The sequence below is a fragment of the Phacochoerus africanus genome, chromosome 1, assembly GCF_016906955.1.
Source record: "Phacochoerus africanus isolate WHEZ1 chromosome 1, ROS_Pafr_v1, whole genome shotgun sequence".
In the NCBI taxonomy this organism is placed as follows: domain Eukaryota; kingdom Metazoa; phylum Chordata; class Mammalia; order Artiodactyla; family Suidae; genus Phacochoerus; species Phacochoerus africanus.
In genome coordinates, this window is record NC_062544.1 from 169518732 (window position 1) to 169535293 (window position 16562).

General features: G+C 42.3%; 1 protein-coding gene across 2 annotated transcripts in view; it reads left to right on the forward strand.

The window, feature by feature from the left end:
• Window positions 1-1446: 1446 nt before the first annotated feature.
• The window catches only part of GYG1 (glycogenin 1), a 38593-nt gene continuing 23477 nt past the window's right edge, over window positions 1447-16562 (forward strand). The window contains exons 1-4 of one of the 2 annotated variants that reach the window (XM_047784356.1): window positions 1447-1597; window positions 4011-4146; window positions 6006-6180; window positions 6483-6645. In XM_047784356.1, coding sequence (XP_047640312.1) covers window positions 1591-1597; window positions 4011-4146; window positions 6006-6180; window positions 6483-6645 — 481 coding nt within the window. In that variant the 5' untranslated portion in view covers window positions 1447-1590. The remainder of the gene's footprint in view (window positions 1598-4010; window positions 4147-6005; window positions 6181-6482; window positions 6646-16562) is intronic. The other variant, XM_047784364.1, reaches the window with a different exon arrangement.

Genomic DNA, 16562 nt, shown 5'->3' on the forward strand with positions numbered 1-16562 from the left:
AGACCTGGAAGCACCACTCTGTTTTTCCCTCCCCACGTAGGTGGAATTCAATATAGCCTTTATATTCCTTAAAGAGCTCCAACTCTTCTAAGCCTACAGGCTTTGAATAAGTGGAAACTCATCCATTGCACCTTCACCCCCACATTTCCACTTCCTGCAAAGGAAGTTTACAATACCCAGAAACCAGGCAGTCTTCCCAAGTGATTCAGTGGTCTCCATGCCATGGTGGGGGTGAGGGAAAAGATTCAAGACAGTTTCCCAAAGGGTGGCATTTAAAATGCTGATTCTTGGGTTCTACATTAAGATTCTGATTCAGGAGTCTGGGCTTGGGACCAAAAAATTCGCATTTTTAATAAGTGCCCCCAAGTGATTCTGATCCAGGCGGTCCAGGCCTACACTTAAAGACACAGTGATAGAATTGGTTTGAGAATGCAATACCACCTTTACAAACAAATCATCTTCTACAGCATTGATTTCATTTTTTCAACTGATTTTGTCAACTTCCTGTTTGGTTTCTATTCAGCATTTACTGAGCAACTATTGTTTGCAGAGAATTGTACCAGCAGCTGCTTTCCCAGTGTGTTTGGGCTGGATGGAAGACATTGGGAGAAAAGTGTAATCACATCAGTGAGCTATTTCTCAACTTCCCGGAAAAAATGACAAATTCACCTTTTCACAATTTGTGAAACAGATAAACCTAAACAACTGTATTACCCAACTACAGTTACCATAATTTACTAAGCTTTAGGGTACCAGTATATGTCAGGGCCTTGCTGTGAGAAGGTCACTTTTGTAAGGAACTGCTATGGTTCAAATCCTACCTTCTCCATCTACATGATATGATCATAGACAAGTAATTTCACTTTTCTTTGCCTGTTTCCTCATCTGTAAAATAAGGCTATAGAACCCAGTTCATTGAATTAACCAGAGAATTAAATGAAACTAAGTGAGGCAGAGGACTCTAAGAATCTAATATACTGAGGATTTATTCTGTTTTTCGGTTAAGGCCTCAAAACCATTGTGAGAACACCAAGAAATGCCCCCAGAGGTTGATTTGGAATTCTAGGTGAAAAAAGTGGAATTAAACTTTATGTTTAACTCAAGCAACTCAGGTGAATTATCCTAACTAGACTGATGTGGAGTTTTTGTTTGTTTTGTAAGATTCCCTAACGCGATTTCTTTGGGATTTCTGTCCCAGTGATGCCACACTCCGCCCCCAAATCCCCCTCCACAAGCCTGGTTCATGTGGGACACGGAAGCCAGTGGTCCTAGGCAGGTGCCCCAGGGGATAAGGACCGGGACCAGGCGGGCTGGGGAGGTGGACCCGGAGCCCAGGCCCAGGGGTGGAAGGGTTTTGTGATGACCTAGGTCGCGCAGCCTAGGGGCCGCCTCCCCGGCCGCCCGCTCTTCTGGGAGGATACCAGCAGGCGCCGGGAGCGTGCGCGGCCACGTGACGGCCGCTATAAGAACTCTCCCGGCGGACGCTAGGCTCCAGCCGCGCCTCCTTGCTGGCAGCACTCCCTCTCGGCGCCTGGCTTCTCCAGTCACCAACCTGCGGCTGCGGCGGCCGCTGGCGCGCCCGGGAGCACCATGACAGGTACGCGCCGCGCGGCCCACCGCCGCAGCAGCCCCGGGACCGCGGGCTCCGCGCCCCGCGCGGCCCCTTCTCCCCCGACGCCTGCCCCTCCGCCGCGGGGAGCTCCAGGCAGGACGAGGACCGCCGCAAAGTTGCAGGCTGGCCGCAGCCGGGTGTGTCGCTTCCTGCGTCGGCAGCTGCTCCGCCACCGCAGGGGCCCGAGCGGCCGTCCAGACCTCGGGGCGCGCCAGGCAGCGCCTGGGCCCTCCGCCGCAGCCCGCGGTCCTGCTTCCGTCTCCTTGCCCTTCCTCCTGCGATCACCGTGAAGGGCGGGTGGAGCAGCTGCAGCGGGGTGCGTGGGGGTGGGGAGCTGGCTTCCTGGGGGCGCCGGTCCCGAGCTCCCGAGCGCACCGGGGTCCTGGGGCGCCGCCCCCACCGCCCGCGGGCAAGGACCCCTGGAAGGGGCGGTGCGAGAAGGGGACTCGGGCGGCCCCGGCTCGGCTCCTCTGCCGCCCGCCCCGGCGCTGGCCGCCACACCGAGCCTATTTTTAGGCCTTTGGGGCTGGGCTGCGGGAAGCCGGAGCCGGGCGAGCGCCCCCGCGAAGCCGACCCTGTGCGGTGGGAGGGCGTCGGCTCACTTGTTGCAAGGTTTCGCCTTTTGGCGAATCTGCCCCCAAGGACCCGGGGGCCCCGAAGTAACTAGTCCTTCCCGTGCTCTTGAGGCACATAGCGGGGTTATTGCAGCAGTTGAACTGCAGAAGGATTGCAGATGTATCTCAGAGTTCGGCCTTCTCTAAAAAGGTGAACTCCTACTCAGCTGTCATTAGTCTTTCCTGTTCCTTTGCTAGGTCTGGCGATCTAGCTTCTGCTTCTCAGCATTTGTCCTGCTTCATTTGGGCAATCATCCGCATCCCTGGTTCCTGAAATCTTTAAATCCTGCTTACCTTATTAAACTTTCCCCATGATCTCCTGGAATCAGGACCATTTTTGTATTAAAACATCATTATGCCCCAGATTAAGTACCCTTGGGGCAGGCTGACTGATATGTTGCCATTTTGTGATGGGTTGAAGGAACAAGTACAGGCAGAGGTTGATGGGTATGTCAAGGGACTGATGACCCTGTCCTGAGCTTTCCTCGAGCTGGTGGCCCTCCAGGGTTGGGGAACACCCGTCTTTCTACAGCTCAACGGAGAGTCCAGTGCTATGCGTGAAGATGGCCCTTATATCCGCAGCTGGGGGTGTGCTGGCCCACTTTGATAACCTCTCACTTCCCTTCACTTCTCAATGGAATTTCCACTGCTTCTAGCCTACACTTTGGAAAATGGACAAAGAATGAGAAAACCTAAGACAGAGAGTGACTTCATGACAAAATGTCCCAACTCCTGTTTTGGGCAGTGGTACCCCAAATGAGCCCTACCAGAGCTTGATCCTCAGCATCCTGTTCATTTAGATCCTCTCGACTTGCTAATGTTAATGTTTGGAGATGGAGTGTGCCCTAGAATCATCCCAGGGAACGACTAGAGAAATCCTAAAGGCTGGGCTGGTGACCTGGGGAGGGTGGGGTTTGTCCAGGAGGAAGAATAAGCCATGTGTTTGCCTTCAGTTAACTGATTATTGGAGATTGAGTTTTGAGTGTGTGTGTGTGTGTGTGTGTAAGTAAGAGAGAGTTAGTTGGCAGGCCCCAGGGTACAGGGTAGGGAGTACTGCTTGCTTCTCCAAGGAAAAGGAGGCTGGCTTGCTAGAGCTTGTGAGGTGCTCCCTGAATCTATTTAACAGCAGTAAACCACTCTTTAGACAGAAGCGTCAAGAAGGGAAGACCTCTTGGGGGAGGTGAGGTCTGAGAGAGGCTCAGAGTGACTCTTGAGAGGTGGTTGGGTGGCCATGAAGTCTTTGCTCCAGGTTGATACAACAGTATAGAGAGCCTGAGGCTTGGCAGATACAAGCACCAGAATGAAGAATATAGCCTCTCCTTTCAGATGCTTTCATTGGAGGCTGTTGGCTGGATTTGTGCTTGGCTGAAAATACTGTCTATGGTACCTTAACAGGAGAAACAGAAAATGCAATTCTTGATCTCTTCATTATTGCCTGTTAATTGCCTGAGGTTCACCCTCTGGGTGTTAAACTACTGTTTAGTCTGAGAATTTAGCATGTCTGGACTCTAAAATGGGTTGAATTTTTATAGTTCAAACACCCTCTTGAAGGTTACCAAAGAGTTCCTGCTAAAGAATGATCTTGAGCCATTCTTAAAATGGGTATTGGGGCTCTCCCTCACCACTCCACCCTCAAGAGGTTGCTCTTTTATTAATGGAGCAAGTGGCTCTAAAAGAGCTGATTTTGCCAAATTCCTGGTTGAAAAGGGTCCGGGAGTGGAGTTTTCTAGATAGAATAATGTAACGAATGTGTTTTGTTTTGTTTTTTTCCTCCTTGTATTAAGATCAGGCCTTTGTGACACTGACCACAAATGATGCCTATGCCAAAGGAGCTCTGGTCCTGGGCTCATCCCTGAAACAGCACAGGACCTCCAGGAGGCTGGTTGTGCTCATCACCCCACAGGTCTCGGACTCCATGAGGTGAGGACCTCACTGCCTGGCTGTTGGTGGGACTCTAACATCCCTCTCCCTTGTTTCTGGATTCAGCAAGCATGGAGGCCATACCCTTTCCAGCAGTTAAGGGCCTGTGGAGAAAGATGAGAGTTGCTGAGTAAAGGATTCCTGGGTCTGAAACCTCTTCCTGGCTCTTGGGAGATGTTCCCACCAAGCTCTCTCTGAGAGGCAGTGGTCTGGCCCATGTGCTTACTGATTCCACCCAGGAGTGGTGCTCTGCTATAGGCACGTCCTCTCCAGGTGATCCTAGTGAGTGTCTCAGTTCGGCCATTCTCTTTCTGTCCTCCCCCTTCACTTGCATGCCTTTCCTTAAACAGCAGTAGAGCCTGCTTTGTTCCTATTTCCAACCAGGGAAACCTCCCACGACTTTGAAAGTAGCAGTTTTTTCCACTACTGTTGAGATAGTAACCTAAAGATCTTTATTTACAATTTAATAGACTAGAATATTTGCCAAAGGGCTCTCTGAATTAGGGGTCCTGCCTGGAGAACACCGCAGGGGGCACCAGCTGCTCCTTGATTGGATTAGTTCATGTTCATTTGTTGGAATTAAATTTTGAAGAATCTGAATGAACTGCCTCGATTCTAATACTAACTTATTTAAAAATATTTGAGCACACTAGCAGCTCTGTATTGTGTTTTTTGTGTTCTACTATCCCTTTTGAAATAAAAAATGACCTTTTTATGACTTTTAAAAAAAAATGTAAACACATGCCAAGGACCTCTGAAAAAAGAGGCATTATATATATACATGTAGCTGTATCTCACACTAACAACCTTGTTCCTAAAGGGTTATTTGGGAAAATACTCCCCCCCCCAAAAAAAAAGTCTCTTCATGTGTAGGTCCCAGTCTATAATCTCTTTAGTGATGATTGTGTAAGAAGGCAGATGTAGTCTTAGAAACCAACCCCCCTTTACTGTAGTAAATAGTACCACTAATGATTTCTTTCAAAAAGATCAAGTTTACTGTGTAAACTGGAACATATTTTTGTGTAGCTTTGGAGACAGATAATATCAGTTTTATTATTCAGGCTTGATAACTGTTTTAAACTTTCGATGATTATCTGTCTTTATCATACGTTTTCCTTGTGATGAGTTTAGTGTCTTCTCTAAGTACACTCCACTTACCTCACCTCAGGCTTGCTTTCTAAAATACGTCTTTAGTTAATTCTGGGCATGGAGAAGTATTGTACCTCACAAACTAAAGTGAGTCTCTCATTATGTCAGGAGTGCTAAGCACCTAATAAATGCTAGTTATATTCAGTGCTAAAAAATGGAAACCAAATAATTGAGTTATTTAACTTCTTTTAGGACACACAGCTTCAGAAAGTTCTCTATCAACTGCTTTAGCAAAAATTGTTATAGGCTTCATGGAAGATATTATATGTACTTAACTCAGCATTATTTGTAAAAGTATTCAGAGGTTAACAAGAAATGGTTTCTAATAAAATATTGTTAAAGACATAGGCTGTTGCAAAGATGTATTATCAAAATCAGTCACATTTTTTACAAGCTATTTCACAATTTTCCTGATATTCAGTGGTGCAATATAACTTTGAAAACTTCTTCTATGATAATGTTTTGACTGGTTCATCCTCCCCATAAACAGTCATGTTATTTTAGTGAAGTTAACTGCACATGCAAATTAATACAATTTTTCCTGAAATAAATTAGGACATATTTAAGAGATTGTAATATACACACACAAAAAAAAAACCAAACACAGATTGCTCTAGTAATCGCTAGGCTAATAAGAATGCAGTCTCACTTTCAATGGGTCACTTGTTCTGAAGAGACACTGAGCTGCTTTCTGGATTTTATTTTGACAGGAAAACTTTAGAGACGGTCTTTGATGAAGTCATCGTGGTAGATGTCTTGGACAGTGGTGATTCTGCTCATCTAACCTTAATGAAGAGGCCTGAGTTGGGTGTTACGTTAACTAAACTCCACTGCTGGTCACTTACACAGTATTCAAAATGTGTGTTCATGGATGCAGATACTCTGGTGAGTATGGCTTTGATGGCTAGAAAGATGGATATAGTAACGAGACCAGTTAGGTATTTGAAGAATGCTGTCAAGACTCAACAGTAAAGTTTAGATAAAACCACTGTTGTAAAAAGTGTCAGGTGTTGAAGGAGAGTAGGAGCAGCCTGCCTCACAGCTGTCATCTGCGCAGTTAAGACCAGCAACAGATTGTGTCTTTTGTGGTGGATAATTTAAGGAGAACTTAAGAAGGGTATGCTGCAGCAGAACAGTTCTGAAATGCTTTCCCTTCTCCCTACCCCGCCCCCTTGCCCTTGAATCAGGTCCTAGCAAATATTGATGATCTTTTTGAGAGAGAAGAATTGTCGGCGGCACCAGACCCAGGGTGGCCTGACTGCTTCAATTCTGGAGTCTTTGTTTATCAGCCTTCAGTTGAAACATACAATCAGCTGTTGCACCTTGCTTCTGAGCAAGGTAGTTTTGATGGTATGTATCTGTTTTCTTTCTATCTGATAAGCTGCTAATAATTTCCAGGGGCTGCCCTTCTCAGGGAGTTGCTATGGTTCCTTGTGCCTGAGAGACAGTGATGCGTGAGATATGGCAAGCAGTTTAAGTTGTGTTGTTCTTGGAAATAGTGCTGTGTGTTTGTGTGTGTACTTGCATCTTTTTCCTGTAGGTACATAGGATGTTTTACAGACTTGCCTTTCATTGGCCTTCCTGTGTCCAAATTAGAGTATAATGAGTGAACTATGATTACTCAGGAATTCAAAAGAATTAGACAAATCAAAAACTTCAACAACTGTCTTTAAATCTGAGTAAATGTAAGTACAAAAGATAACAGGAGGAACAAGCAATGTCTCCATGGAAATGTTAGAAATAAACTTAGGCTCCCATTCTCTCAGGAGGCATTTAAAAGTAGAAAGACTACATGAATAATCTTTGTCACCAAATTTTCGTTCTCTAAAAGACTCTGCATCACAGAGAGTGGTATCTCTAAGGCCAAAGAGGAGAACATTAGCAAAGTCACCATCCATTTTCCATAATGCATAAGTGTGTTAATAGCTGTACGTTAATACAGAAAAGTTCTGACTATTTGTGATTTAGCACCTCATATCCTCTGGAGAATTTGGGTTAAATTAATTAATAAGTATGCTTCTATTTTAGGCCAGTCTCTAAAATAATACAAAGCTTTTCTTTTTAAAACAACAACAAAACTAGTGTTAGTATGCAAAAGCAGCTCTTTTAAAAATTAATGTTGATGGGTCTTTTGAATCAAAAAAACCCAAAAACCAAAAAACAAACAAAACCCCAGCTCTATCTAGGAAGAAGAATTTGCACTAAGAAGACATCCTCTTGGAGTTCCATCATGGCTCAGTGGAAACTAATCCAACTAGGAACCATGAGGTTGCAGGTTCAATCCCTGGCCTCGCTCAGTGGGTTAAAGATCTGGCGTTGCTGTGAGCTGTGATGTAGGTCACAGACATGTCTGGGATCTGGCGTTGGCTGTGGCTGTGGTATAGGCCATCAGCTGTAGCTTCAATTTGACCCCTAGCCTGGGACCCTCCATATGCTGCGGGTGTGGCCCTAAAAAGAAAAAAGGGGGGGGGGGAGACACTCTCTTAGCAGTAACACTATCAGATACTGGACCTTGTGGCAGAAGCCCAGGTTAGGAACATGGGGATGGGCCAGAGCCCTGAACAGTGTAAAGAGAATCCAGTTTCTAATCTAGAAGAGTATTAGATTTATTGTTGTGAGGTGAGCTTTTGGATACCAAACAGGTAGTATGTCATGGTAAATCACCCAGGTCACAATTTCAGAATATAAAATGGATTAACTGGTAGAGACCAATCTGAATCATCTCCCTTGTTCTAGAATCAAGAGGTGTTAGAGGAATTGATGAATTCATTGTTATGAAGTAAGAATGTATGGAAAAGTGCTCAACTAGAAAGCTCTTTCTGCTTTTTCAGCCAGAATCTGAAACCACCAGGAGTTTCTCTGTGTATCTGCTGGCATATTCATTATTCAGCAGCAGGGTTTCCAGGAGCTGGCCTTTCTGTAAGGGATTCCACTTACTGGCTTATTGGTGGCGAAGGATTAAATTTTTTCTGTTCATAGAAATGCTTAATTGAAGGAGTTGAAAATTCAACTATACGATAGGAACATAAAGTTATTCTCAGTTAAATTCAACTGAAGCATAAAGCAGAAGCTCTTAAATGAAAGGTTGTTTCACTTGATGTTACAGATGAACTTTACTTACTCATCAAAGGAGGCTCGCCCCATACTATGGCAGCCTATTCCCCTATGAGGAATTTACTGTCTATTGAATCCATATTTGAATAATGTAAAGACTTGTTGAACTTAACACTTGATGAAATATTTCTTTATGGGCCACAGCCTTTTCTAATGCTTTGCTTCAGGTTCTCAAGGCAGTACCCAGTTTTGTTTAGATGCCACACTGTAGACACCGAGACAGACACTTTCAGGTGTTCCCTTTCGCCTTACCACACATTTTCTTATATCCTCAGGTATCTTTCTCACCCCGACCCGCAGCCGCTCCCAAGCCGCCCAACCCCCAGTTTTACTGAACAGGGGTCTTAAGTCCCGGAATATTTAGACTATTAAAGAAAACCTGTTTGCAGATGACTATATCTCAAGCCCTTAGAAGTCCTGCTTAATCTCTTGCATACATTCAGCAAGAACTGATGGGGCTTGGTGTCCACTGACAAGCCACACAGGCCGCTGATGGCTGAGCCTTTGCAGCTGCTTCCACAGCCCTTCTAATGCGAAAGAATGTGGCTGTCAGACTCCTAATCATCAGCACTCTAATCACACCCCACCCTTGCCTCTGGCTAAGAGAGTAATCCTAATATGGCAAATCATGTTCCTGCCTTAATGTCTCTTTTCTTCCCAATATCTAGAGCGAGCATTCAAATTTAGGACTAGTGACCTCATACCTAATTCATGGCTGGCATTTCATTTCCCACCATGAAGTGCCAAACTTCCTATACTGTTAATGTTTGCAAACTGTCTTGGCACTTACTTCATAACTGAAGTTACATGTTTCCTGAACAGTTAGTTGTACAATAGCTGTTGTGAAATACACATACACTAACTTTTTTATAGACTGACCAGATAAGGTCAAATTCAGGACTTAACAGTGAGAAAGGAAGAGGAAGGTCATGATTGCATAGATACTAATCAGGACTTTTGTCTCCACATAACTCATGTACAACAAAGCTGATGCCCTTAACTCTTCATTTGAATAAGTCAGTCTGAATGTAGGTTGAGATTTATTTCCTTTTATGCCATGACTCCAAAGTATCCTAAATTAAGAGTGCTTGTACAGTTGAGAACAAGAGCTCAGTGCTTGAAAATTGCTGTCTGTTAAATTTTGTCTCTATATGTTAGTTTCAAAAACAAAACCTAAGTAAAAAATAGAGAGATTCATATTTTCCAAATTGAAGTAACTACTTAAAAAAAAAAATCTTGGGATTCATCACCATAACCTAAATACTCTAAACTTTTTTTTTTTTTTGAAGTAGTGAAATTTTGACCTATAGTGAATTTTCAGAAAAAATAGAAGAAAGTTGGTGATAGAATATTAGGTATGTTTTTCTTTTAGTAGAATCTAATATTTGCTGCGAGGTCATTAAAACTGTGTGTTCTAATTCTAAGAGGTCAGTGAGACCCTTAAACTGAAGATCTTTTTTCCTGCAAGAAAATCAAGAAAGTTCAATAAAGTTTTAAAATAATTTCTAGCAGAAAAGATTTGGTGCTAAGTTCTATTAAAGTGTATTGACAGCAATGCTCCCTTTCCTAATCTTTGTTATTAGTTAGGCTTCAGACTGAACTTGCCCGAAAAAGGAATGAAGGAGAGAGGTATTCTCGGATAGTACTTGTCTTATTCAAACGAAATAAGTTCAGCAGTTCGGGTGTCCCTCACCTGGTTCCCTGACTTGTTAGGATCCACTCTGACAGCTGCCCAAACACTAGGCTTTCTCCAGCTGCCCAAACACTAGGCTGCTTGTGGCCCTTAGACTGTTTTATCAATTGCTTTGAAAATTATTCTGTTACCTTGCATTAACATCATCTTGAATAAGATGAAAGTAAAAGTCGTAATGTGTAACGGCAAAATTAATGTGTACACACAGGTTTTTATCTTAAGACCTGTTTTTAATCTCATTGTACCCATGAGTTTTTTTGGGTTTTTTTTAACTTAGCCATCTGTCTGTTTCTAGCCTTGTAACCAGCAGAGATCATGAACCCTGTGAGAAAAAGAGAAGGGGGAAGGACTAAAGTGTTACATGGGTACAGGCTCTTAGGCTGGCCATTTTACTGTTTCACTTATTTCTCAGCGGTTCTGTGAAGTAGTCATTCATTCATTCAACTCATTAATGAATTAATTTAACAAATATTTATTGAAGCCCTGCTATGTAGTTAGTACTGGGCACCACAGTTTGCCCAGTGTCCCTGAGCTGGTAGCCGAGCCAGGTCTGAACCAGTCTTTCTTGACACTGCAGCTGGGTTGTGTGAGGATAGTTTTCTCTCTTCTCTCACAATTATCCCACACTGCATGCAACATTCACAAAAATGTATCCTGAGAACAGTAACAGGATAGAGGAAAATCTCTATGACCCTGGCTTTATTAGAGATTAATTACTTAAAATGCATCCCCCTGAGTAGAGAGAGCAGCTGATATGGTCCTCATTTTAGAGATGAAGACACAGAGGCTTAAGCCTTCTATCTCTACAGCTGCTGTTCTTCCTCTCTGAACCATAAAATCTAGAAATATTTTGTCTTTTTATATTTTTTATAGTTAAAATATTGGATGCATTTTATTTTATTAATGAAATAGAGTTGATTTACAATATTATGTAAGTTTCTGGTGTATAACAGTGATTCACAATTTTTTTTAAAGGCTGTACTCACTTATAGTTATTATAAAATATTGGCAGTATTCCCTATGCTATACAGTATATCCTTGTAGCTTTTTTATACGTAGTTTGTACCTCATAATCCCTTATCCCTCTCTTGTTCCTCCCCCTCCCTTCTTCCCAATAGCAGCCACTAGTTTGTTCTCTATATTTGTGAGTTACTTTGTCTTTTTAAATCAGCAGCAAAGTTGATAGTCTTGTATTATTTTGTGGGTCTGGGAGTATTCTTGGAAATGATTATTTTTGCCTACATTTCTATAATACATTCCTGTAGTATTTTTAAAAAACCATTTGAGGGAGTTCCTGCCATGGCTCAGTGGAAACAAATCTGACTAGGAACCATGAGGTTGTAGGTTCGATCCCTGGTCTTGCTCAGTGGGTTAAGGATCTGGCATTGCCATGAGCTGTGGTGTAGGTTGCAGCAGCTCGGATCTGTTGTTGCTATGGCTCTGGTGTACGCTGGCAGCAATAGCTCTGATTAGACCCCTAGCCTGGGAACCTCCATACGCCGTGCGTGTGGCCTGAGAAAGACAAAAAGACAAAAAATAGAATCTTTTTTTTTCTGAGGGTGAGAAACAAAAGCTGTAACATGAAATGGTAAAATAAATCAGTTGTTCTTGGCTTAAATGGATTGAGGCCAATGATGCTGGGACTAGAACTCTGGGTACATGGATTTCCATGAGCTACCTGGGGTTAATCCGATGATCCTGAGTAAACCTCATGGAAATATCCCCAAAAGCTGGGCCATTCACAAACCTTGGCATGCTCACTATAGGAAGTCAATGTTAAGGAGTGAGTCACGTTTTCATTTCAGCACTTGTCTATACCTCTCTTATAGTAGTAAGCATATTTTGCTTTAAATTATTTGCTTGTTATATGGTCCTCTGCCCCCTTATCAGATTGAGAGCTGGAACCCATCTTATTCATCACCCACTGATGCCTGTACCCAGTTTATATGACCTCAGATATTTTCTGTAGAAATGACCTTTCTGAGAGATCTGTTTTCTGATCCAGTAAAATAAGAGTCATTCTCTAAAAGACTCAGGTCAGTCTCCCAAAGCAATAGAAATTAGAGCAAAAATAAACCCGTGGGACCTCATCAAACTGAAAAGCTTTTGCACAGCAAAGGAAACCAAAAAGAAAACAAAAAGACAACTTTCAGAATGGGAGAAAATAGTTTCCAATGATGCAACCAACAAGGGCTTAATCTCTAGAATATATAAACAACTTATACAACCCAACAGCAAAAAAGCCAATCAATCAATGGAAAAATGGGCAAAAGACCTGAGTAGACATTTCTCCAAAGAAGGTATACAGATGGCCAGCAAACACATGAAAAAATGCTCAACATCGCTGGTTATAAGAGAAATGCAAAACCAAATTTTATTTATTTATTTTATTTTCCCACTGTACAGCAAGGGGATCAAGTTATCCTTACATGTATACATTACAATTACATTTTTTTCCCCACCCTTTGTTCTGTTGTAACATGAGTATCTAGACAAAGTTCTCAGTGCTATTCAGCAGGATCTCCTTGTAAATCTATTCTAAATTGTGTCTGATAAGCCCAAGCTCCCCATCCTTCCCACTCCCTCCCCCTCCCATCAGGCTGCCACAAGTCTTTAATATGTAAGCAGATCACCTGGGGAGTCAGTTGTGGGTTCTCCTGCCTTAGCTCTGCTTTTGCATTTCCACTGAGCTCTCAGGTGATGCCCCATGCTTCTGGAAACCTGAATTTTTCTTGAGTAGCATGGTCCTGGGGGAACTTTCCTTGTGGCTGAGCTACTAGGGTTCATGTTTAAACCAACATTGACCTGCCTTCCCTCCTATCCACAGTAAGCAAGCCAGCTGCCCAACAAACTATGGAAAAGCACACACACTACATAAGCATTGGACAGGTGCCCAGATTTAAAAGACAGCACTCCATTTCTGTCTCATAAAATAATGGGCCCAGTTTCTGAAAAATGCTGTGCTATGTCCACGTTTACCAGGTTCATGGCTCTGGTCAAAAGACCTGGAAAGTACGGAATGCTTGAAAGGTTATCACTAGCACTTGACCAGCCTGGGGCAAGGAAGATAGGGAACCTGGTTATTTGCTTTTGGTTGCAAAACAGGGACCACGTGTCTCTTATTCCATTTCCTTTATCTCACCTGTGTTGCCACACCCTGGCCTGCTGGATCACAGCTGCTGGCAGGTCTGCTAATCATGCTTGTGGTTTCTAAGATGATTGAGATTAAAAGTGTCATCACCTGTCAAAATAAATAAAGTTGCCTCCAGAAGTCTGAATGTACTGGACAGAAGTCATAGGGTTTTTGTAGTGAAAATTCAGCAGTCTTCATGGCATCCTTGTATGTTTTGTAGCACAGACATGCTTAGATTTGCATTCTGCTTTCAATTGTGCTCTAATTTAAGGATTTCTAAAAGAGGATATTATAGCACCACACATAGATTTTTCTGGTAAAACTAAAACATTTGCCTGACCTTGAGGTGTGGAATTGTTGGAAAAAAATGGTTAGAATGTTGAATTTAAAATTTGTTTATGAAGGCCCAAGCATCTAGGTGGTATTTAATCGTATTTTTAATCCACAATTTTTGGCTAAAAGGTGACCCTTCATAGTCACATAATGACGTCAGTGGCCATAGAAGTTTCATGGTCTATATGGACTGTCCACTCCAGAGGAGTGTTTAAGGACTTGCCAATGGAATGGGTACCCTTGATGCACACGTCAGCTGCTCTGCCTCTTCCACTTCTTGCTTGTTTCCTGTTCTACCGGTGCTTCTCCGCCCTGCTGTGGCACACGAGAGAGGGAGTGGCAGTATTTGTAGGGTACCTGAGGGTGAATGGAAGCGGCCTTTTGTGGCCAGAGGCAGCCGGCCAGGGGCTCTGAGGGATCAACAGCTCTGGCTCCTGTTTCCCAGACTCACCCATCAGACTGGGAAGTTCTCCTTTACAGCTGCTATTCCGACCTTCATGGGATTAGATTTCTTCAGTGCATGTAGTTAGTAGTCATTTTAAGCTCAAGTGTTTAAAAAAGATTTTTAAAATCAACTAGCTTCATTTAAATAAATAAAATAAAGCTGAAGGTCTTTAAATGTGGCATTAAAAAAAAACAAGTAGTAAAAAAGTACATAGTGTGATACCCAGTTTTGCAAAGTTCAAAAAGAAGTGAAAATACATGCATTGTCTGGAGATACATACATACATGATGACGGAAAGCAAGATAATTACAAAGAAAATCCATGGTACGTAGTTACTTCTTGGGGGGGAGGCAGTGAGATTGGCTTGGGGAACCCACACAGAGAATTTAAACAGTCTTGGTAATGTTTGAGTTTTTAAATGGGTACTGGATATATTATTTAGTTTTATTATTAGTATATTTTATAATCTACACATATGTGTTTTTGATAATGTTTCATAATGAAAATAAATTAACAAGTTAAAACTGGAAAGAAAAAGCCTTCGTACAGTTCTCATTCCTGCCCCTAATTATATTATTAATATTTTAGAATTACAAAAAATAATATAACAATATTAAGGGAAATTTGGGGGGACCATCTCTGACACCCAGTCCACTTAACCACCCAGTCCACCCAGTTACTGTTTTTTGATTTATTTTCTTCTGGTAGGAATGTTTATGTTCTTAGTTACATTCATGATGTACGTCATTGTATATCTTTATATTACACAGTGGACTGATGATCTTTATAACCACCAGTCTTAATGGCTGAATAATGAATATTCAGCGAGTGATTTGTATCACAGTGTACTAACCATTCCTCCATGGTACAGTATTCAAGTTGTTTCAGCTTTTTCTGCTGCTAACAAACATCTTCAAGGTTCTTGTGTCCATTCTACAAATAACTTGCCTGCGTGTAAGGCATTTCACACTGTGCTATAATTACAGTGGTAAACAAAAAGAGCCATAATCTCTGTCCTTGTGGAATTTGGACTCTAATGCTAACAGTTCCTGGTGGTATTTTATGTTTTAGCCACATTAATCCTTTAGACTTAAATTTTTTTTAAATTTTGAGACAATTATAGATGTTACATGCAGTTATAAAAACAACAACAAAAACAGTATAGAGTAGTCTCATATACGCTTCACCCAGTTTTCCCTGATGGTAACATCTTGTATAACTTTAATTCCACAACAGGAATTGATACAGTGAGGCAGTCCACCAATCTTAATTCAGACTTGACCAGTTTTGCATGTATGCATTGGTATGGGTACATGTGTATATGTTTTCTATGCAGTTTTATCAAATATGTAGATCAGTGTAACTACCACCACCATCAGAGTACAGACCAGTTCCATCACATGGGTTCCTCTTGTTCCCTTTTGAAGCCACCGCCACCCTTCTCCCTCCCCTGCCCTGCCCCGCCCCACCGCAAACCTTGGCCATCATGGGATCTGTTCTCTGTCTTTATGATTTTGTCATATGAAGGATGGCACATAAATGGAGTCATACAGTATGCAACCTTGTGGGACAGGAGTTTTTCCCTCAGCATAATTCAGAGATCTGTGTAAGTTGCTGCAGTAACAATCGTTTGTTCCTTTTTATTGCTGAGTAATATTCAATTGTGTGAAGGTATCACATTCATATACCTGTGGAAGGAAACATGGATTTTTTCCAGTTTTGCATTATTACAAATAAAGCTGCAATGAATAGTTCCTGAACCTATATTTGATGTTTATGTGTAAAAAGAAATTTTGTAAGACTTTAGGCCTCTGTACCTTAACTGTCAGTTTCTATGATTTGGGGTATCTTCATAGAATCCAAAATAAGCCTCTGATGAATGGTGTGGTGTTTTGGCTTTAATATTTTGTGTCTCAAAATGCATTAGTCTATACAGATAAAATCTTCTCTATAGCTAGAGGATCATATAACAAATAAAGCATGTCCTGATGCCATCTTTATTGTCCTTTAGAGTTTTCTTTTTTCTTTTTTTTCCATTTTTGGCTGCCCCACAGCATATGGAGCGCCCAGGCCAGGGATCAGATCCAAGCTGCAGTCTCGACTGAAGCTGCAGCAACGCTGGATCCTTAACCCACTGTGCCAGGCCAGGGATCGAACCCACGTCCCAGTGCTCTCAAGATGCTGCCAATCCCATTGGGCCACAGTGGGAGCTCCTGTCCTTTAGAACTTTCAAAGGTGAAACCTTGACTCTCTGTTGAGCTGTTTGTCCCTTGAGGAGTGGGACCTGTCAGAGCCTCTCTACGAAAAGGTTGCCCCATGGACATTTTGTTCAGTGAACACCTTTGATCCAGAGAGTTGATCAGGGTATTTAGAAAGGATGAGATACACAGAGGATAGGTAAGGTACATATGGACTTTAAACCTAATGCCCCAAACTTAATACTTATTTAGTTCCAAATATTAAATACATCTTCATCTTTTAAAAGTCTCTTTCAAAACTAAGAAAAATGGATAATAATGACAGCTGCCACATGTTTATTTAAAATTTTT